Genomic DNA, 21,961 nt, shown 5'->3' with positions numbered 1-21,961 from the left:
GTATAATTCTTTAGTTTTTAACCTGTTTAAATTATAGTGACACATTCAGTAGGAGGCTTCTCTATACAGAAGACCTACTTTATACTTATGTGAACTTGTGATTAGATTTTTTTTTTAAAGAATATCTTTAACATGAATCCCATTATACAGGCCAGCAAACCTACTTCAGTTTCTCATCATTTCTCTTTGAAAGTCAAGAAAGAAAAACTAACATGGCAAAGGGGTGGCCCACCGTGCCCTGTTATTAAACCTGATTTTTACCATCAGTCTTGGAAACCTTGCAAAGGAGTGCACACCCAGGAAGACCCACATGTCAAGGAGGAGAGGCGAAATGATGTTGAAGAAAAAGTGGTCGCAAAAATAAACGGCTATATTTCTGTACTCGGCCACACCCCACAGAGGAGGATAACATAATTACACCAGTACAGGACCGTGTAAACCACTTGAAGGGTGACAGAGGGGGCCACTGCTACTAAATTTGACCAGAGTGGAAGTACAAAGTAGAGAGATGGCTGGGAGGAGCAGGGAAAAGCTGCTGTTAGACCCTTTCCCGGACTGCCTATGGAGGAACAGACATACAGACGTGTGAATGAGTGGGAAGAAAAAGCCAAACATCTAGACGGTTCACACAAAACACTAAACATCCGAGTGACTGGTAAAAGACACATTAGAGCCCACAGTCTGTGGCCCCTTGAAACAGTTGAACATCTACTGTTTTTTATTCTCTACTTACAGACTTACTGACTTTTACAATATATAACCGCAAACATTTCTCAGGTGGGAGACTGGATAAGTTCCTTGTGGTAGCCTTGATATAAAACAGTTTTGGAAAGGCATGAGTTAATAGGCTAATGTGGTTGGTTATGAAGGTGTTCCTGGAAGCTCTTACTCTGGACATTTGCTAAACAAATAGCCTACCTACTGTAAGCCAATGACTAAGGGAACATAGTAACAGGGCATCAAAACCTAGGAAACCTAAATCCTTGATGTCTGACTTTGTGTAATGTTTAATGTCTCATCTCTATATCAATGCATTCAGTGACCCTGATCACTAATCTTATCACATGGTATAGTTATGTGCACTCTGTTTATATTTAGATTGCAAGGTTGTGGGAAAATGATCCTCAAGCATGAGAGTTTGTTTCTTTTAATTAGCTATTCAAATCATCATGGAGACCTCTCCAGTAGACTGTTTGACCACCAAACTTCTGGAAAAGAGCTGCAGGACACCTGGGCCAAAATCCAATCATAAACAGCTTATTAACATTTACAACTACAGACTCCATTGATTATTGTAGAACCCTTTATTGATGATCTATTACCATTTATAGGTGGGGTCTCCTTAATACATTTCTGTTTGAGTCACCCTTGTTTTATTGTACTATTCTATTTCTTATTGTTAAGCACTTTGAGCTACATCTCTTGTATGAGAGTGCTCTATAAATAAAGTTTATTATTGCTATCATTATTATTATTGCCATTATTATTGTTGTTGTTGTTGTTGTTGTTGTTTTTGTGTCATGTTGGAGGAGGATTTTCCACAACCTGGCAACCCAAAATATGTCTTGATTTATAATAATGAATTGATTTCCAATTCAATAGCAAACGATTTATTTACCGTTAATGCCTCAAAAGGAAGTGTTACCGTTAAACCGTTGATGTGTCACCATGGCAACAGCAGTCTTCATGAACAACACTCCATTAAAAATGAATCTCTATCTTACAAACAGGTAATTATTTAAACTTACTTAGCCTTACCAACTTAGCCGCTTTTTAAAAAATGTCTTTCTTGGTAAGCAGAATACCCAAGTGTAAAGATAAACTCCCAGTAGTCTTAATTTAGTGAACTCTATGGAGGGAGCTTCGCCTCCAACTTGTCTGTTAGCTAACGTTAGCCACCACAACGCTCCTAGCATATTATTAGCTAATGTTACATAGCCTATTTGGACTGTTTGTGTTTGTTTAGTTTTGCATGAAATGTAGAAATTTTGGGCACAGGCACTGTTCACCTTCAGGCCAAACTATTGGTCTGCGGTGTGGAGCCACTCCCCTCATGAACCTCCCACAGGGAATGAAGTGATGCAGCAGTGAGCGGCCAGTGGCTGAAGGAAGGACGGCAGGCTGGCGACTAGCCTGGTGAAGTAGCCGTGGCGTCTCCGAGGGGGTCGACTGCGAAGCAGAACGGTTCTCAGCTCAGGCGGGACAGAAATCGCCTGGCTCGGGATTTGACAGTGTAGATGAGGACCAGCGGGCAAGGTTTGGCCACACGATACAGTTAACATGCATCGAATAACGGGAAAAGCTGGAGGGGACAGTCTGATTGAGATGAGCCCCACAGAGTCTTTTAACGGTGAGTAGCGAAATGCCACAGCTAGCCTCAACTGCGGATCAATTTAAGTTGTTACTATGAAGTTGGTATGTTGGGCGTATTAGTGGTGGGATCTGCCTCCTTGATGATCAATTAAGATTTCACTGAGATTGGTATCGCCAGTCTGCATGGCCTTGAAAATGAGGAATATTAACAAATAGTTGGCTGCATTAAATCTACAACCCCTAAAGATCATTAGTCTTTAGGAATATTCCGTACACACACCTAACATGAACTGAAACTTTCTAACAACCACAATAACATACCATAACCTTAACATTTCTTGCTTGACAGCTCAGGTAAACAGGCCAGAAAATGAAATTTATGTCACTGTTATGTGTGGTCATGCCTTTGCTGTGCCAGCAACAATAACTTATAACACCTTCTTCTGTACACATTGACTTTAAAATCAATTTAGGTGACACAACTCAACTATTTAAATCTTTTTAAGAATCCACGTTGCAAATTTTCCCACCCAAGTCAGAGTCTGGCTCATTTTTCATGGAAACAGTAGTGACTTATAGTCAGCCAGCCTCCGACAGCTGGCCCGCTTACTGGAAACACTCATGTCACGTACGGGCCGCCACTATCCACCAGAACAAACCTCAAATCCCTCTCTGTTCCTGGCTAAATTTGAATTTAAATCAATGCTTAGACAGAGGGTTGTGTTTTTAGCCATATATGGTGTTGATGGTGGAGCATGAATCACCCTGGATGCACTCCAGCAGCCCTTATCTTTTTGAATCAATTTAAAAGAGTAGTGTTTCATCTGCAGCATAGAGAGAATCATATTACAGTGGTCCAGCTGTGTGAGTTTATGAGTGATCACTACAGGATTGTGAACTATAGTTATGGTTACCTTGGTGTTGTATATTTATGGTGTGTTAAGAAAACAAAAGAAGCAGTGTTTTCCACACATCACACTCACAGCTCCACGACATTGACTCACACTAATACTCCAAATCGTGGTTATTTTAATATAGAGATACATACTGTAGATTGTACAATGAGGACTACCGATGGTAAACAGCCTCTTTCTATCAGAACTGAATAGAACTCCTATTGTGTGAGTAACACTTATTCAATATAGTACCAGCAAACATGAATTTCAGGCTGTAAATATACACTGAAAAATATTCTAGACAACACATTCAGAGTTTAAATGTATAAAAAAAACATATAATAAGTCAAAACATGTGGACAGCTCAAGCTCTATAATACAAGAAATACAGATTCAAACCACAATGAACACACTGAAAGACTGAAAGTATTCACAAACAATTCAGAACAACTCGGATTACAGCTTGTTGTTGCATCAGTGTTCTGAAAATATAGATTATCTATCTAGGACTGTCTTGATATGTGAGCATGTGTATGTGTGTACTTGAAAATTGCAACTCTAAACACGAGGAAAGAATGGTTGCTTCCTGTCATATCAGACAAACCTACCCACCGTATTTATATACAAAATTCTTGAAGTCAGGCGACTTAATTTCCTTTCACAACCTTGCACTGTGGCAGTGGTACCACAAAAAAAACTTGAGGTGCAAAAGTGTAGCTATACAGATACTAAAGAATACTAGTAGCCTGGCAGCCTGTCTCTGTTATTTCAATAAACCAGATGCATCTGTTGTCACTGTTTTAGGATTCAGAAGTATTTGCCATTTATTATCAGTATAGTTGAGTTGTAAAATAACTTTCTCTATGTAAACAACAGATGTACATGAGGGTGAATCTGCTGTCTTGCTATAATGATAAAAAAAAAAAAAAAAAAAAAAAAGAGGCTGTAGCAGCCTTGTGGCATTTCCACTGTGATCAGCTGCTCTCTCTTAAACAAAGCATTAACTGTTGGGGCTACTTAGTTAGGTGGGAAAGGACTCTTGGCGTAGCTGAGTGGCTAATACACAGAGCTCCAGTACTGTGTCCAACTGTGCAAAAATATGCACAACTGTTTGAGAGGCATATGTGTACAAGAAATGTATTGTGGAATGAAGCAGTCCAAAACAATGTCAGTATAATAACTGATTTTAAAAGAAGATGAAACAAAAAGTTGGCTTCATTGTTGCTGTTAAAACACTATGAAAGTCCAGCATGAAAGGGCGAGTGCAAGGTTCAGCTTTAAGTCCAAATCTGCTGTAAACTGTAACGTATAGTAGTAATTGTCAAGGAGTCAACAGTCTCCTCTTAAGCTCCACATCCTGCCATAACTCAAAAGATGTTGGTAACAATAAGCATTCTTTGTATCTAAATGATAAAAGCAAGTTAGATTTTCATATACTAAATAAAATAGCATTTCTTTTATTTTTACTGTGAGATCATTATCAAGAGCTTAGTCATTTAGATAATGTTTATGTTAATTGAAGTTGTTTAGTTCAACAAAATAAAAAACCTGCAGTGGGGCAAGTTGCATCACCGGTTGAGCAATATGTCAGCTCTGGACAAGAGCTTTTATAATAAATATCATTCATTTTAGATTTGAACCACTAAGTTATACTTTGCTGACTTGGTGTGTAATAATGTAGAGACAGAAAAGTTTTATATATTATAAGGTTCAAATGCTTGTTTCAGGCCTGTGTAAGCACATTCTCTGTGTTGAGTCCAGACTAAATATAACCTTAGAGAGACCATCAATTAAGACTGTTGCATTTCTATTTAAAAACAAAGACACACAGGCTGAAACCAGCCTTTGTTTTATTTTTTACAACTGTGCCAGCATTACTTGATTGTCTTGCTTTTCCATCTGCTCTGCTATTTGCTTATGTAAATCTTTTTCTCAGAGTCTACTTTTAGTAGGTTGTAATTGCATTTGACAGAGAATGAAGGGCAGGTAAAGGTACAACTTTATTGTGGTTAAAACCATGTTGGTGTCACACAAGCAGCTTTTACTGTCAAACACATTGAGGGGGTTTACTAGACTTCTCAGCCTTGTTTCCTTCAGTCACTCTTGTAGTGGTCGAATTGCAGCAACATGGCCGTGTGTATTCTTTCACAGTGATCCTGTTAAGTCATGCTGTCTGGCCATGAGGGGAGCACCACCACAAAATGCTGTACAAATATAGACCACAACATTGGCTGCCAGTCAGTGCTGCTCTCTCAACACAGGCAGCTGTTCATACTCCTGAAACTGAACTTTGCTGCCACCAACTTGCCTGTTTGAGATTCACTATGCTATTTGCTATTCTTTTTTTTTACAGTGGTTAGAGAATACTACCATAATTAACATGGGAAATTCAGTTTTTATTTCTGAGTTCCTTATGTTATTGTCTTGCAGATGATGTCAATGGCTACCACCAACACGCCTCCTCCAGTGCAGGATCCCTCCAGCAGGGACAATCAGCGGTAAACACCAAACTCACCACATGTTAACATTCGCTCAGCACCTTCAAACAGACATTTCTGTAAAGCAACTTATTTTGCCTCTGTGGTGGATAGTCTGGGCAAGTTTCATAACACACTGTGCCTCAGAATAGTCTACGTATTTTTAGACCATTTGAAAATATTCCAGCTGTTTAAATATGTGAAGATATGTCCTTCCTATATGTGAATTTTTAGGTTTCCAAACAGACAAAAAAATTCTGTTTAGCAGTGTCTTGACTTCCACCTTGCTCCCTGTAAGCATGGTATCAGGAAGTTCATTGTGTTGAAATGCTTTTTTTAGATTTCCTTCCTCCTCTCTTTAGATTTTTAAAAGTTACACTGATTTTCTTATTGTAAACCCACCCACTAGCCTGTGGATCTTAGTACAGTCCACAACTACCAGTTTTAGTTTTCAGTCAGATCCAGTGCAAATGTCATGAGAGAGACAGATGCAACCCTAATGCTCCTGTTTATTCTTCCCCTTCCACACTGTACTTAAAGTTTACTTTAACGCCTGGTGTGTGTGTAGAGACCTGTGAGTCTCTCAGCGCCAGCCTAGCCTCCCTGGCCCCCTCTGACCACAGCGACAGTCCACAGTTTGAGGCTCAGACCTTAGAGCAAATCAATGCTTTGACTGGGGTAAGACACCAGTGGAGGACACAGATGCATGCTGCTGTGTCAATATCTTTGTGTTTGTGCCATCTCACATCCTCAAGACCTGATTGTGACTGTGCCTGACTTATAACATTTACTGGTCTTCAGAGTGTTGAAGTGTTTGTGAGTGTAATCTCTAACGATGTGTAAAACATAATGCTTCAAGTGTGGAGTGTCTGACATTTTGATCCACTGTGATCCCCTCTGTAAGGTTGCAGCTACAGTTTTAGCTGTATGCTGTTGAATTTGTCGTGTTGTTAGGCTTTTCCTCACTGTCTACTCGGTTCCTCCACAGCTCTCGAGAAAGCGGGCTCTATTCCTGAAGTTTCGTTCCAGGGTATGGCATGGTAAAATAGGCATGTGATGTGATGCAACTCTCTGCATATGTCTGCCTAGCAGCCTTTATTTCCTTCTTAAAGGACGTCTATTCAGTGTTGCGTTTGTCCAGCAGCATTATATATTCAGAAAATAAAGCTTGGAAATTAGAGTTGAAATCAATACATAGTACAGTAATACAGTATCTTGGCAGAGAGCTGATAGTGGCTTCTGGAGAGCATGTTGTTTTCTGCAGAGAGCAATGGTAACATTCTGGCATGAGCTATAATGTAGATACATCATTAGAGTTCATTAAAAATTGAAAAGGCTTTTTCCCATGCTTTGCTCTCACCTGTGATAATTGTCTGCTTCACTGAAGAGAAAGCCACAGCCTGGCGGTGTTACAGCGTAATTGGAATATTCACACTTGAGCACACACACACAGAGACTTGAAAACACACTGTATACCGTGTTTGTTATTTGCCTAGCTGTTTGTGTGTGTGTGTGTGTCTATACGCAGTATACAGTCTATACTGTAATCAGGACCCAGCCCTGTACTCATGACAGGACTGAACTTTGCTGTGGCTAACCACATACTGTACAGTAGGCAACCTTTTTTTAATGCTCTAAAATGTGGTCTTGCTTAAACAGTGTGTAACCCATTTTAATGAAAAGTTTAATCATTACCCCTTTTAATAGCAGCTAATCTTTAGGGGAAAAAACCCTGCAATCAGCTTTTCTAGTAATCTTGTTCCCTCCAACTAAAGGCTACGATTTAGCTGAGTGGAAGGTGACATGAAGGAGTTTTTGAGGGGAGGCAGCTGCACATCTATAAATTGTCTCTGTGATCAAGAATGGAAACAGAAGGTTATTGTACAGCCCTTCTCCTAAAGGCCTGGTGATAAATTAAAGGAAGAAACCAGCATACAGTGTCTTTGCAAAAGTGTTGGGCCACTCCATGCCACCCAAACAGCTTCACTGCTCCTTGGCATTGACTCAATAAGTTTCTGGCACTCAAGTGGAGGGATGGAAAATCATTCTTGCAAAAGATTTTCCCTCTTTTGGTGTTTTGATGGCAGTGGTAGATAGCACTGGCTAGCACATTGGCCCAAAGTCTCCCATAGGTGTTCAGTTGGTTTGAGATCTGGTGACCGTGAAGGCCATAGCATATGATTCACATCGTTTTCATAGTCATCAAACTATTCAGTGACAATGACATTGCCATCCCTCTGGATACCACTGCCCTCAGGATAGAAGTGTTTCATGATAGGATGAAGATGACCACTCAGAAAACTTTGTATTGATTTGCATTGACCCCTCCCTCTAACTTGACCTATACCATGCCAGTAAAATGCTGCCCACAGCAGATCAGAACCATCAGATCCCCTGACTGGTTAAGCATTCAGGCCTGTACTATTCTCTTGGTGTATGCCACAAATGCATTTGGCCACTTGTTGAAAATGTAGTGAAGGATTACTGTTCTAACCATATCACTTTTTTCCACATGCAGACCAGTACCTAGTTTTTGTACCACTCTTAAATGTGCATTCATTTTTTTAAGGAGGGGTTTATGCACTGCAACCCTACTATAATATCCCTCTCTATGTAATTGTCAACAGACTGTTCTTGCTAACACAGTCTGATGTGATCACTCAATGAGGTCTTGCACTGACATTCCCAATCACCCGAGGAGGAGTTGCTCTTCTGTTTTCTCCTTACATTTCACACCAATGCACGAGCATCAAAGGCATCAAATGTGAGCTGTCGATTTATGACCTTATTTACTGGTGTCTTTCATAGATCTAAATGCAGATGTCACTTTAGTCGCTGTTCCTATTGTAACACTAACACTAGCCATTTGTGGAGTCTTTGTGACTGAAGCTCCTCCTCTCCGTGCCCAAACAATGAACCCTCTTACAAAGTCTTAGATACTTAACTCTTGCCATCTTGATCAACTGGGCCTGCTCAGTTTTTATTCATGCCAGAGAACATGGTTGGATGTGAACTGTTTAGTTGTATCATGCAGTGCACCTGTGTTGAAGTATATAACTTTTTGACAATGTGTGATGCTGAACTAGATGTAATTTTCTGCAAATCTCAAGATAGGAGTGTCCAGTTTAGCTCTGGATCAAAGCACAAAGTCCCATCTGTATTTAGAACAAATATGAGGATTGCAATGATTTATTGCAACACAGTAAAGACATATTGGAGTGATACAGTCGCTACCATGTACTTAGAGAAAATACATTTCTTTCAGTTGTTGCTGAAACAGTTGTACAAACACTGAAAGAGTATTCAACTGTACTATTACATTTTGTAGTACTAACATCAGAGTGTATTGGAGGCTTAAGAGGATTTTGAAGCATAGAAACTACAACTAGACAAGAGAGATGTTCTTGGAAGAAAACACATTATTATCAGCAGCATTATCAAATTTAACAGCAATTTGTTGAACATCAAAATCAAAAGTGACCCATATAATAAAAAAAAAAATCCTTGACCCCAAAAAAGAAATGCCATTAAAGTAATATTTTACAGAACCTCCCTCCCTGAAACTAGAAACCAACTTATGTTACACCATGTTCTACACTGGCCCTCCCTAATTAAGACGTACATATGTCCAAACACCCAGTGGTTAGGGGTTAGTTGGTAAATGTATAGTACTCTGTGGCCTCTACTGGCTTTACTTAGCAGAGGCAGGTCCCAGAAGATGCACTGATTCCATATGGCTGATCTGTAATTACAGCAAATTAGAGAGTTTCTGCAGGGACATCCCAGTTATAGAAGCACCCTGCCATGGTCAACATGGTTCAATCTAAACCGGGAGGTAATGCAGACCAGTCGTTAGAACATATGCATAACTTTGCCCAAGAAAACCCATAAAAAGTTTGAACACGTAGACATAAATTATTCTGAGAGTTTGTACAGCAGGAACTGCTGCTGTTTTAGACAGTGTGTAACATGGCTGAGACAATTTGGTACACTGTTTTGGTAATGTCTCCAGATTGTTTAATTGATTAGCTTCACACAGTCAAGTCAGACTGGAACAATCATTGGTTTTCTGTAGTTTGTCCTCATCACTCTTATCAGAACACAGCATTCAGAGCATTTGGCCTTTCTGATGAGTTTCTACTGAAACTGCTGTTTCTTTTACTCTCCTGATGATCAGCATTGTATAGTACGGTGATATCATCTCCCCCTTTCTGAGGCTGTCCTCTTATTACATTAGCTAGCTTTGTAGCAGCAGCTGGCAGCAACTATGCTACCACCATGCTGATGTCATCTCTAGGAGCCTCCTTTATTTCTCTCCTGTACTCCCCCCTCCTGTCTCTTTTCTAAATGTCCGACCAAATGAGGGCTTGTCCTGGGAGGTGAGTGGACTGGCTGGAGCTCCTCTGACTGGGGATCAGTGGAGTGAGAAAGAGAGAAGCAGTGCTTTCAGGGCTGGACTGTGCTCCCTGGAGAAAGGCAATTTTGCTCAGGCAGCCGGCCCTTCCATTGATGCATCATAACCAAAGGGAGTGGGCCATGGAGGTAAAGTGCTCTTCCTTTCCTCCCTGCCCCCACAGCATTGGGCTGACAGACAGGGAAAACTCAGTCAGGACTACAGTACCCATAAATGTGGCTCCGTACGATGTTGTAGTTTTTTCTGTGCTTAATGTGTGAGTTCTCTGAATTGTCAGCAGTCCTGTGTAGGTAGCTACTGTAGTGATGTGTTGTGATGACAGTCGTACATGGTACGTGGTTATTTTTAGCTTTCTGAACAGCTGAAGCAGCACTGAAAGCAGACAGCCATGCCCTCCTTTCCTCCTGTAAAGCATTCCTGTGCAGTTCATTTCTCCTCAACCCTGTAGCTGCTGAAGAGTCAGCCCCTGCAGGGCTAGCATTAGCTGCCACACATGCTTGGAATTTCTTTAGCCACCAATACAAGTGGTCTCAGCCCCTATGAATCCCAGAATTCACAGAAAATCACAGGCAAATTAAGTACAATAATGATGGAATGTTAAGCCCAATGTATCTTCTCTACACAACAGGGATTATTGTGTTGAGAATGGCATTTATGAATTTGTAATCCTCTCTACATATCATTTGCCATAGCCTGAGGTCTTGTTTAAGTAGTCAGATGACATGAAATCAAAGCATTCATAGGATTCTGGATATCTCTCTGGATTTTATTCTGTAACGCACCATAGGATTCTTTAAGAGCCTATTGTTACCTTGTTCAATAAGTCCTATCTTAAGGGAAATGAGTAACATGAAAGATCTTAGTCAAAGCAGACGCCCTTCATTTAGCATATCATTTGTGTTTGGAGTGAAAATATGATAATTATCATTTTTGTTGACAGTCAAGTGTGATGTGGTGTGGAGGCCTTGTTCTTTGGCTTTTGCTGTTAGCCACTGACACATGGTTTGACTCTGTGATCTGCTGTGGTGAATGCATCCAATACCCGTTGAACTGATACTCTACCAGTGTGTATTTTAAAAATTGTGACCTCTGTTCTGTCTCATTATAGATTGACAAACAACAACAGAGTAAAGACTCAGTGTTCTTCCGTGATGGACTGCGCAGGATTGATTTTGTTCTGTCCTATGTTGACGATAAAGATGGCGAGAGGAAACAGGTGAGAAACAACTTCTACGTACTGTTTATACAAGTTACATACAACTGCACTACCACAAGTAACTTTCACTACCCGTTTCACTGCCATGATTGCTGCTGTTAAATCTACTGAACTAACTGACAGTGCCTTGTGTGGTTTATATAGAACTTATTTAGTTGTGTTTTTCCACTGGAATACTTGCTGCACTGACTGCACTGTGTGTCCACTTCTTGGTTTAAACAATAAGAACTGGTTCTTATAGGATATCCTCAGAGTTCACAGTGTGTTTACGGCAAATTTTAAATACCACAGCACTGACAAAACTAGATAAACTGTTATTCCCAGTTTGTATCAGTAATCCTCTAAAGGAATTTTCTGAGAAGGCCACTTCTACATTGAAATAGATTCACCACCCTATTGTCTTAAGTAAATCAACTTGAAGCATTTCCATACTGTCTTTGATCACAGGTTTTGTAGCAAGTCTCTTTATCAACTGTGGAGTTCTGAAAGACTTTTAGTGTTTGATACTGAGCTGTTAGCCCTCACATCTGGATGTTACCACTACCCGGGTATGTGGCAGTTTGTCACAGCCAACTCACATATTGCCCACAGTGTCATCATTGAATCAACACTCAGACCTCTGGCCTGGTCAGGAACTAGCTCATTTTTTCCACTGCATGAGGAAGGCCAAATGGGAGGCCACTTCCTGTATATTATCCGTCGGCTGTGATTTCAGCTCTAACAAGGACGCTTTCATTTTCTTTGTCAGTTTTCACTGTGATGATATGGATAATTCTTTCTACTGGCCTGTTTCTGAAAACATTAAACTCAATAGTGACTTATGTCAAGAAACTTTCACTGCCTATATATATATATAAATATTTTTTCACGCTTTCATACCTCATATACTCATATTTTCAGTTCTTCACTGTTATTTAGCTGTTATTATAGTCATATGTTGATAATTTAAATCAGCACATTTTATTACAGATTTGTACATATTATTCCTGAATGTCTCATCTACATATGTGCTGTTTTGTTTGATGTTTGTGTGTACTTAATTTGTACACACAAATGCAGAATGAAATTGAGATCAAAGTTAAAAATATATACAAACATTTTTATTTTTACTTCTAAAGGAGAGGCGGAAGGTGTATGAGGCCAATTTAGTGAAAGTTGGCCTGGAGTTGGAGACAGAAGATAAATCGGTAAGAGCCCCTGGATTCTGATTTTGATTGTCTAATCATATAAAAAGGGAATGCAGTGGCCTGTAAAGAAATAATGTATGCATATATCATATCACCTCTGTGACTAGATCTTGACTTTATCTTTATGCTATTTAGTCTTTAAACTATGAATTTTACATAAACCTGTGAAATGAACTTTTATCACTGAATTAGTATTTTAGTTTACTCATTTTACTGTGTCATAATCGCCAGGAGTCAGAAGATGGAAAGACTTATTTTGTGAAGATTCATGCTCCATGGGAAGTGTTGGCTACCTATGCAGACGTACTGAAGATCAAAGTTCCATTCAAGGCTAACGACATCCCAGATAACAGCGAGATGCCCATGAACTGGCTGTCCACCCCCTTTCGTCTGCCGGAGCACATCAAGCACCCTGAGCCAGACTATTTCACAGCTCCTTTCAACAAGAGCAAGTCTGACTTCTTCCTTATCGACGACAAAGACACATTCTTCCCCCCTTCCACTCGCAACAGGATAGTAAGGCTGCTTTGACCTTGGCTTTCTTATCTTGTTTGTGACCTTGAAATTATAATATTTCCCTAACATTCAAAACTGAAATACTGCAGTATGCTGTAGTTCTGTTTGCAGGACTGAAACATTGTAAGGTTTTTGAAAAGTGTTATTAAGATGGCTAATCTTCAAATTTAGCAGGACATGTTTATTGTGAAGAATTGAATGTCCATCCACTATATCCCTAAAATGGCTGTGAACAAAGGGGCAACTTAGTAATTTAGTTTTTGCAGTGTAGTTTTTATCCACACAATTTCCAAGCCTCTGAACTACAAAACACTGTTATTCTGTTTCTCTCTCTGTGCAGGTCTACTATATCCTGTCCCGCTGTTCGTACTTCAGGGATGAATGTGCAGATAAAGACAAGAAGGGAATCAAGAGGTTACTCAACAATGGCACCTACACTGCTGCCTTCCCCCTGCATGATGTGAGCCTTTTTTGTCATGTGTCTTCAATTGAATGTGCATTCATTGATTTCCAACAGTGACATCCTGTTGAAGGCAGTGTTGCATGGATATTGCAATGCAAGCACGAATAAAGGAACAAATGTGTTAGATAACTGTGTTCTTCTGTGCATGCAGTGTAGGTACGGGACAAGATCAAGGGATGCTAACTGCGAAAGTGAGAGATACAATCTCTACAAATACTGGGCCAGATTCCTCTGTTTCTTCAAGGAGCAGCCACTCAACCTTATAAGGCAAGACCTGCAAACAAAGTTGTCATATCTGATGTGTATTTATGCAGCATGAATCTGGTAGCAGAGGAATTAACAGGAGGATTTTTTTTTGTTTTTTGTTTCCCCTCAACAGGAAGTATTATGGAGAGAAGATAGGTATTTATTTTGCGTGGCTGGGTTTCTACACTGAGATGTTGTTGTTTGCTGCAGTAGTTGGAACAATTTGTTTCATCTACGGATTCCTCACTTACGATGACAACGAGTGGAGGTGAGTTTTACAAAGAATACTAGCCTATTTTGTCGTTGCATTATTAGTTATTTTTATTACTAATGTCATTGTTCCTTTTATTGAAAACAACCCTCATTTCCCAACAGTAAAGAAATATGTAGTGAGGAAATTGGTGGCAACATTGTCATGTGTCCACTGTGTGACAAGAAATGTGGCTACTGGAAACTCAACACAACATGCAACTCCTCATGGGTGAGACATCCTAACTCTGTGACTGAGTTGTTTTTGTTGATGATTCATGTTCTCCCCCATATGTGTGACATTTAAAGGATGGTATCAGCCTTTCATGATCTCATTATCTCTTCTACATGTTCTCCTTTCAGCAATCGCACTTATTTGACAATGTAGGAACAGTGTTTTTTGCCATATTCATGGGAATTTGGGGTGAGTAAAAATGTCTGCCCTTTGAGTTTTGTATTTTCTAACCCAGTGCACCACCTAGTGGGAAATGTTGAACTATTTTTAGTCATTTATAATCACTGTTGCTAAATCTGTATTTAAAGGACCAGTTCATCTATTCACAAAAGAAAAACACATTTTCTCACCTGTCACTTTTAGTTTCATTTGCTGAGGTTTTGAGATCTGACACCTCTGCCAGTACACTAATATAAAAGACTTGAATGGGGTCAATGCTGAAAAATTACATTTGAAAAACTCAGCAACAAGTCTTTCCAAGTCTGGCAAACAACCTAATATAGCTTCAACAAAACGAATAAAACAAGGTTATTATTTCTGCTATTATAAACCTAGTGTGATGGGTTACATTTCTCTTCAGTCACGCTGTTCCTGGAGTTCTGGAAGAGGCGGCAGGCCCGTCTTGAGTATGAGTGGGATCTGGTCGACTTTGAGGAGGAGCAACAGCAGCTGCAGCTTCGACCAGAGTATGAGACCAAGTGCACCAACCGCAAGCTGAACCGCATCACTCAGGTGTTTGTGTGCTCATGAAATACTAATATACTCTATGATAATGTTCTGAAGTACAGCTCTACATCTGTGTAGCTTCCACAAGGCTTCACCAGACAGATATACTGTATGTTAGGACTTAGAATGATTACAGATTACAGTATCTGTTGTATTCATTGGATACAGGTTCTAAACACTGAGTTGGTTGCAGTCATTCATTAGACCAGTTCTTGTACTAAAAAGCTGGTTTGAATAGAGACTCTTTGATTAAAAACATTCATTCATTTAAATTGCAAGTGAATAAGTAGTGATAGTGGCAGACACAGACTTGAAATGAATAGAAACAGCATGCTGTAATTTGCTGTGACCACATCCTACCGTCTTTAGGAAATGGAGTGGGTTCTTGACAGGACTCCTACAGATCTAATGGGGAAATTGTTTCTGTGCTGGGCCACTGTGATCCTCTGGGTAAGGGTGGCACTTACTGTGGAATACCAGTGTTGGTGAGGGAGAGGTTTTGGTGTGATTTAGTTTGTGTGGATAACAGGCATTTCTGGAAAGACTTGGAGGCACGAGTTTCTTTCTCTACCGCATTACTGTTTGTCCAGTGGATCAGCATCTTGAGAGAGGTTTTTGCAAAAGCATGGCTTCACTGGGAGACCACTAGATGACAGAATTGGACCCAGGCTGAAACGCCTACACACAAAGAACTCTGTTTGGGCAAACTAGCTCCGTCTCTTATCTGACGCTAGTGGTAATTAAAGGAACCTGGCCTTTTAGAGCTGTCTTTTCAGGATATAACAAATGGTTACTGACTCCTGTGTCCATGCTTTACCTGCTTATGATATAGGAAATGGAGCCATACTTACCAATAACAAGCAAGTGTGCACGCATGTGTCTATCTGGAGCCACCGTCCTGTTCTGGGTGAGCATAGTATCTTTTGTACACTTGGTCAGTTAAAATTGCTTTCCTCCTCTACCTGTTCTCCACCCTGTGGCATTTGTCTTTCCCATCATACTGTTCATCATCTTAATGAACAGTATCATGTGACCAGGGCTAGTATGTGTAAAACGTTTAAGGAATGGAGCCCCCTTAAACAATCTAATCTAATCTCTAATCAGTCGTGACTCATTTAAGACCGAAGTTTTATACATACCAGCCCAGAATTTATTACTGTTGTGTACTGCTGTATGTAAAAACTTCTAGCCTGTGAATAAGCTAATGGGATGTTTATGGTAGGTGTCTTTTCATGGGACATGCATGCACACCCTAAGCCTGACAGTGACTTCTAACATTTATGTTTGCCATAATTCACCTTGTTTATGCATACATGTATATGTGTTTTGGTGATATTCTCACTGTACTTTTGTCTTGTGACTTGCTGTGGCATGTGGTTGTCTTTCATGTTGTCACTGTTGTCTCTGTCCTGAAGATCTCATTGATCATTGCCTGCGTCATTGGGGTGATAGCGTACCGCCTGGCGGTATACGCTGCCTTCGCCAGCATCATGAAGGACAGTCCAACCACTAACCTGCAGGTGGTTGGCCCCTACATCACGCCACAGCTGGCCACCTCTGTCACCGCCTCCTGCATCAACTTTGTCATCATCATGATCCTCAACCTCATGTATGAGAGAGTGGCCATTTGGATCACTGATATGGGTGAGGGCCAGAGTGAGAGAACGTATCCAGAATTGTTACATGTTTGTCTTTATGTGTCCACACATCAGTGTCCTTGAAACAGTGAAAATGTGTTCTCTTTTGGTTTATGTATTGAAATTCTTTCATTACCTTTTACTATGTGACAGAAATTCCAAAGACCCACCTGGAGTATGAGAACAAATTGACGGTAAAGATGTTCCTCTTCCAGTTTGTCAATTACTACTCCTCGTGCTTCTACGTGGCTTTCTTCAAGGGCAAGTTTGTCGGCTATCCTGGAGCTTATAATTATATGTTTGGCAAGTGGAGCAAACTGAGGAATGAAGAGGTACCAGATATAACTACATTGAGTTTTGTGAGATTAGCATCGCTAATTTAGGTTGATCATGACTTTAAGTAAATTTTCCTTTCCCATCCCTCTTCTGTCTCAACCTGCCTACATTCAGTGTGACCCTGGTGGCTGTCTGATTGAGTTGACCACCCAGTTGGTGATAGTGATGACTGGTAAACAGGTGTGGGGCAACATCCAAGAGGCTCTGGTCCCGTGAGTATTCAAACTGACTGTGGTTTATAGCCATTGTTAGCATTTCAATAGAGCTGTATTGTGGCTGTCAGAGGTGGTGGTAATGTTGCCCGCCCCCCCTTGTCCTTCAGGTGGCTGATGAACTGGTGGGGGAGCAGGAAGGCACGAAACCACCCAGAGAGTCTGTACAGCCGCTGGGAACAGGACCATGACCTGCAGGGCTTTGGGCAGCTGGGTCTTTTCTACGAGTACCTGGAAATGGGTAAACATCCATCGCACAGTCTATCCATTATATACAGACAGAGATTACAAATTTCGAATTGAAGTCCTTCAAATGACATTCAACTTAGGTAAAAAGAGAAGATATTCATTTCTAGGTAGATTAGATAGATAGATAGATAGATAGATAGATAGACAGATAGAGATGCAGTGTCCTCTGAGATCCTACAGATGTTGCTGTTTCCATCATACTGTCTCTCACTAACCTCTCTCCTCTCTGCATCCCAGTGATCCAGTTTGGCTTCATCACACTCTTTGTCGCCTCCTTCCCCCTGGCGCCCCTGCTGGCACTTATCAACAACATCATCGAGGTTAGGGTGGATGCCTGGAAGCTCACCACTCAGTTTAGACGTCCTGTGGCAGCCAAGGCCCACAGTATTGGAGCCTGGGAGGAAATCCTCAGTGGGATTGCCATCCTCTCTGTTGTCACAAATGTGAGTGTTTGACGACATCTGTCTGATGTACCTCTGCTCATGGTCAAAGCAGTTTTATCTGTAGTTTTCCTCACACCATTTCTGTCACTTCTTTCTAGGCATTCATCGTGGCCTTCACCTCTGATATGATCCCACGACTCGTGTACATGTATGCCTACCAGCCAGACATGAATATGAAAGGCTACATAAACAACAGCCTGTCAGTGTTAAATATCTCTGCGATCGACCTGGCCAACAGGCCTGAGGAAGGGGAGAACCCCTCTTGGTTCAACAGCTCCATCACTATCTGCAGGTGTGTGTGTGCATGTGTGTTTGTGTGTGTGAGAGGGCGAGAGCAAGAGCGACAGAAAGAAAGACTGGAGATATAAAAAGGTGAATATTTCCACTTCCATTAACATATGGTTTGGGTTAAGAAGAACACAGATCCTTTGCTTAAGCAAAAGAAATACCACATTGTGAAAATCTGTTTCAAGTAAAAGGCACTTTTTCAACATTCTAGTTGAGTTAATGTACATAGGTAATACCAGCAAAATGTACTTTAAATAGAGTAAAAGTGTAAGTATTCATCATAAAGAATGACCCCTTCTGAGTGCTGAATAGATTACATCAGTCGGTTATTATTATGGATATGTTAAAATGTTAGCATCATTTTAATGTAGCTGGTTGAGTGAAGCTAATAAGATTTTTTTTAAACTTTGCACAAATATATTGTATGTTAATATATTGTATGTAAAATTAAAGCACTTGGTAATCTGAGCATGTAAATATAGTTGAGGAAAAGTATTTCCCTCTGAAACATAGTGAAGCAGGAGTATAAAACAACATACACTTGTCAAGTACCTCAAAATTGTACTTGTTGTGCTTTAATACATTATTTGAGTAACTAAATTACTTTTCACTACTGATATATGAAATGTGTGGTCATGGGGGTGGGAAGTAGTTCAGCATATTGATATAATAGTCTGAGATTTAGTGTCTCCATTAGGTGTTTTTATTTTAACATACTGAAGCCTTATAAATACAACACAGCTGTATTTTTAGCAAACCATCCATTTTCTATACCTCTTATCCGAAGCCGGGTCACGGGGGTGCTGGAGCTAATCCCAGCTGACATTGGGCAAGGGCGGGGTACACCCTGGACAGGTTGCCAGTCTATTGCAGGGCTGACGCATACGTACAAACAACCACGCACACTCACTCATACACACCTACTGGCAATTTAGAGTCACCAGTTAACCTAACGTTCATGTCTTTGGACTGTGGGAGGAAGCCAGAGTACGTGGAGGGAGCCCACACAGACACGGGGAGAACATGCAAACTCCACACAGAAAGGCCCCAGGCCCCAGGCTTCAGGCCTGGGGTTCGAACCTAGAACCTTCTTGCTGTGAGGCACAATGCCGCCCCTTAAATCACTATTTAACTTCAGATTTAAATGTTTGTAGTTAATACTGTATGTATACTTTTTAACTGTTTTCATTAAACGTTTATTGATATTATTCTGTTGTCGCCAGCGTGGTACTGGAATAAATGTTATTTCATTCTCTTTTGACAACAAACAATCCTGAGTCTTAAATCAAATAAATGTAAAAATCTGCAGGTCATTGACAGCTCTGGTGTTCTTTCCTTGTAGGTATCGTGATTACCGCTACCCTTCTGGCCACGAGAAGGAGTACCAACACACTATGCAGTTCTGGCATATTTTGGCTGCCAAGCTGGCTTTCATCATTATCATGGAGGTAAAACCAGCACCAGCAACACTTACTGACCACTTTAACTGGGTCTCAGATTCTTACGTTGGGCTGTAGTTGATTGTTACATTAATAGTACCCCCTATCATCCCACACACACATTTTTCCTATAGAATACAAATCCTGAGTCCACACAGAGTTACGTTTGCAGCTCTTAGTTTAAAGTGGATATTTAACATTAACCTGTTGTGCTCTGTTCCTCCGCAGCATGTCGTGTTCTCGGTCAAGTTCTTTGTGGCCTGGATGATCCCAGATGTTCCCTCTGATGTGAGGGCTCGAGTAAAGAGAGAGCGTTACCTGGTCCAGGAGTATCTTCATAACTACGAAGTGGAGAAGCTGAAGATCCAACTCAGCCTAAACAGCAACAATGACTGTACCTGCACGCCCATGATCTATCCGTCTTTACCCCATCATGAGGTGCTGTCAGAGTGTCTCTAGCCCAGCAAGCTGCTGGTCAATCAGCTGGACATGATGCCCTGCTTGTGTATTATGATACTGACCATCTCTTTGCTGTAGTGCCTGAGTTGTTTGTGCAGCACACACGCACACACACACACAAACACACACACATGACTTTCGTTAAAGAACTAGAGGCTTCCTTAATGCACAGCCATCTTTCCTCTACTAATCTGCTGATAATGTAAGTGCACACAGGTGAAAGACCAAGTCTCCATGCATGCTGAAACTTCAGGCACTTGAATTTAAATGTCTCTCTCATATTTATGGCTTTCACTCTCTGTGTTGTAATTATAGGGCTGAGGATAATCAAAATTTGCTGTAAGAAAAAGAAGGATATATACACTGTGTCTAAACCAGACAACTTGGTCTGGTTTTATTATAACACTATTTATTTAAGTGCCACCATAAGTAACCAAAGACTGGATGCCTTAATATATCACACACTTATCAATGAAGTAGAATAACAATATTATTTGGAAATGAGAGCTAGCTTGTTTTAAGGTTTGAATATCAGTTTGTTTATATGTACAGCAATATGAACGGTTCCAGTGTCATGTACTGTAAGTTTATGTTCAACTCGTTTTTTTTTGTTTTTTTTTTAATGCAACAAATGTGAGCATTGTCTATTTGACAGCATTGAGGTCATGGCACGGATGTAACACACTTTTACCAAATTATTTTCCTCGCTTCACTGGCTGTTCAGAAGCCTGGTCACATTTTGTTATGATCTCATAACAGCCCAACAGTTGCTCCAGGACAAAACCTGACATGTGAAGCAGGTTTTTATGAAGAGAAACCTGTGCTGCTGTGACTACTGTGAGTGAGGGCAGAGTTTGTCCTGCGATGGCCAGTTGTTGAGCAGCTGCAGCTGCAGCAGCAGCAGCTGGTGTGTGTTGACTGTTGACTTGTTCCTGGAGATAAGTGAGAGTGAAGAGATCACTTTTTAATGTGCCTCTGTTTACCAACACATTGGAGTTAATGAAAGCCTGCCCCCAACTACTCAACTATGTTCGCTCCATTACACAAAGCACATCAGCCATCGCCCCATTCTCATGCTCCTGGTTTCCTCAGCTGCGTCTGTGTAGAGAAGGAAAGATACACATTCTTTTTTTTTTTATTTTGCACAAAGCACTTAATGAAACCTGACTACCAATACATAAACATGCCACTCTCTTTTGTTGTCCTGCTTATTCATAATCAGTGTTTTCAAGCAGCAATGTGTGATAATCTGTGTTCACTTAAATGGAAGGAGAGTTGTACTGTAGCAAGAAGTTCCCTGTTCTGATTTTGATGTTTATATTGAGCTTAAATGCCAACAAAGACAAAGATGTGGCTTTTTTTAGTTATATTAGGACATTTCACGTATATTGAGCTGCATACATAGAAATATGTGAGAAGTATTTAAGTATTTGAATTGTATGTAAAATAGCTGACTGGTTGTGCTTCAAACTCAGGCAACTAAATGTTCGGTTTCTCGAGATGCGTGTAGATGTGACCACTTAGCTGAGAGAAATGTTGGACTGTTCCACTTTGCCTTCTTCATGCCCTGTGCTTAGCTAAACTGATGCCCATTGATGCCTTAATACGTCTAATTACTTTGTTTTCTATTTTAATTGTCTTTGTTACGCTTTAGTAATATTTTATTTTATACTGTTACCAAAGGTGAACCTGTTTACTGTATGCTTAAAGTTACAATGTCATGTTTTCATTTATTTTCTTCTGTAATTTTTGTAATTGTCCTGTATCCAAATGTGTAATCTCGGCAAAGACAGTTCTAAAAAATAAAGTACCAGTTCAACTTGAGTAGTTGTTGCACTTGTTTGGATCAGTCTTAAATGCTGTAGGCCCTCGGCTCCTGTGCTGAGGACATGAAAGTTGCTGTTCACATAACAGATGGCCTGAGAGAACACTGATAATTGTGCAGTGTTTGTTCAGACTA

At 40.4% G+C, this 21,961-nt stretch overlaps 1 protein-coding gene across 5 annotated transcripts; it reads left to right on the top strand.

Moving 5' to 3' along the window:
• The first annotated feature begins 1,624 nt into the window (after nucleotides 1-1,624).
• ano5a (anoctamin 5a) lies at nucleotides 1,625-21,825 on the top strand. 5 transcript variants are annotated; one of them, XM_071496775.1, is made up of 23 exons: nucleotides 1,673-1,730; nucleotides 1,999-2,350; nucleotides 5,640-5,707; nucleotides 6,227-6,364; nucleotides 6,675-6,716; nucleotides 11,209-11,316; nucleotides 12,435-12,503; nucleotides 12,735-13,019; nucleotides 13,360-13,479; nucleotides 13,634-13,749; nucleotides 13,862-13,996; nucleotides 14,104-14,209; nucleotides 14,341-14,401; nucleotides 14,793-14,944; nucleotides 15,308-15,388; nucleotides 16,354-16,582; nucleotides 16,729-16,907; nucleotides 17,026-17,123; nucleotides 17,234-17,364; nucleotides 17,610-17,815; nucleotides 17,914-18,107; nucleotides 19,446-19,551; nucleotides 19,771-21,825. In XM_071496775.1, the coding sequence occupies exons 2-23, from the start codon at nucleotides 2,281-2,283 to the stop codon at nucleotides 19,999-20,001; spliced, it is 2,925 nt and encodes a 974-aa protein (XP_071352876.1). In that variant the 5' UTR covers nucleotides 1,673-1,730; nucleotides 1,999-2,280; the 3' UTR covers nucleotides 20,002-21,825. The 5 variants fall into 5 exon arrangements, with proteins under 5 accessions (XP_071352890.1, XP_071352884.1, XP_071352876.1 ...); XM_071496789.1 differs by lacking the exons at nucleotides 6,227-6,364; nucleotides 6,675-6,716; nucleotides 15,308-15,388 and adding an exon at nucleotides 15,771-15,845 and having other exon boundaries at nucleotides 1,625-1,730; nucleotides 2,069-2,350; XM_071496783.1 differs by lacking the exons at nucleotides 6,227-6,364; nucleotides 6,675-6,716 and having other exon boundaries at nucleotides 1,625-1,730; nucleotides 2,069-2,350.
• Nucleotides 21,826-21,961: the final 136 nt, after the last annotated feature.

The sequence above is a fragment of the Trachinotus anak genome, unplaced genomic scaffold, assembly GCF_046630095.1.
Source record: "Trachinotus anak isolate AG129_WGS33_773 ecotype Australia unplaced genomic scaffold, CSIRO_AGI_Tana_v1 ptg000002l, whole genome shotgun sequence".
Classification (NCBI taxonomy): Eukaryota; Metazoa; Chordata; class Actinopteri; order Carangiformes; family Carangidae; genus Trachinotus; species Trachinotus anak.
Note: the sequence above shows the minus strand (reverse complement) of the source record. Positions and strands in the feature narration are given on the sequence as shown.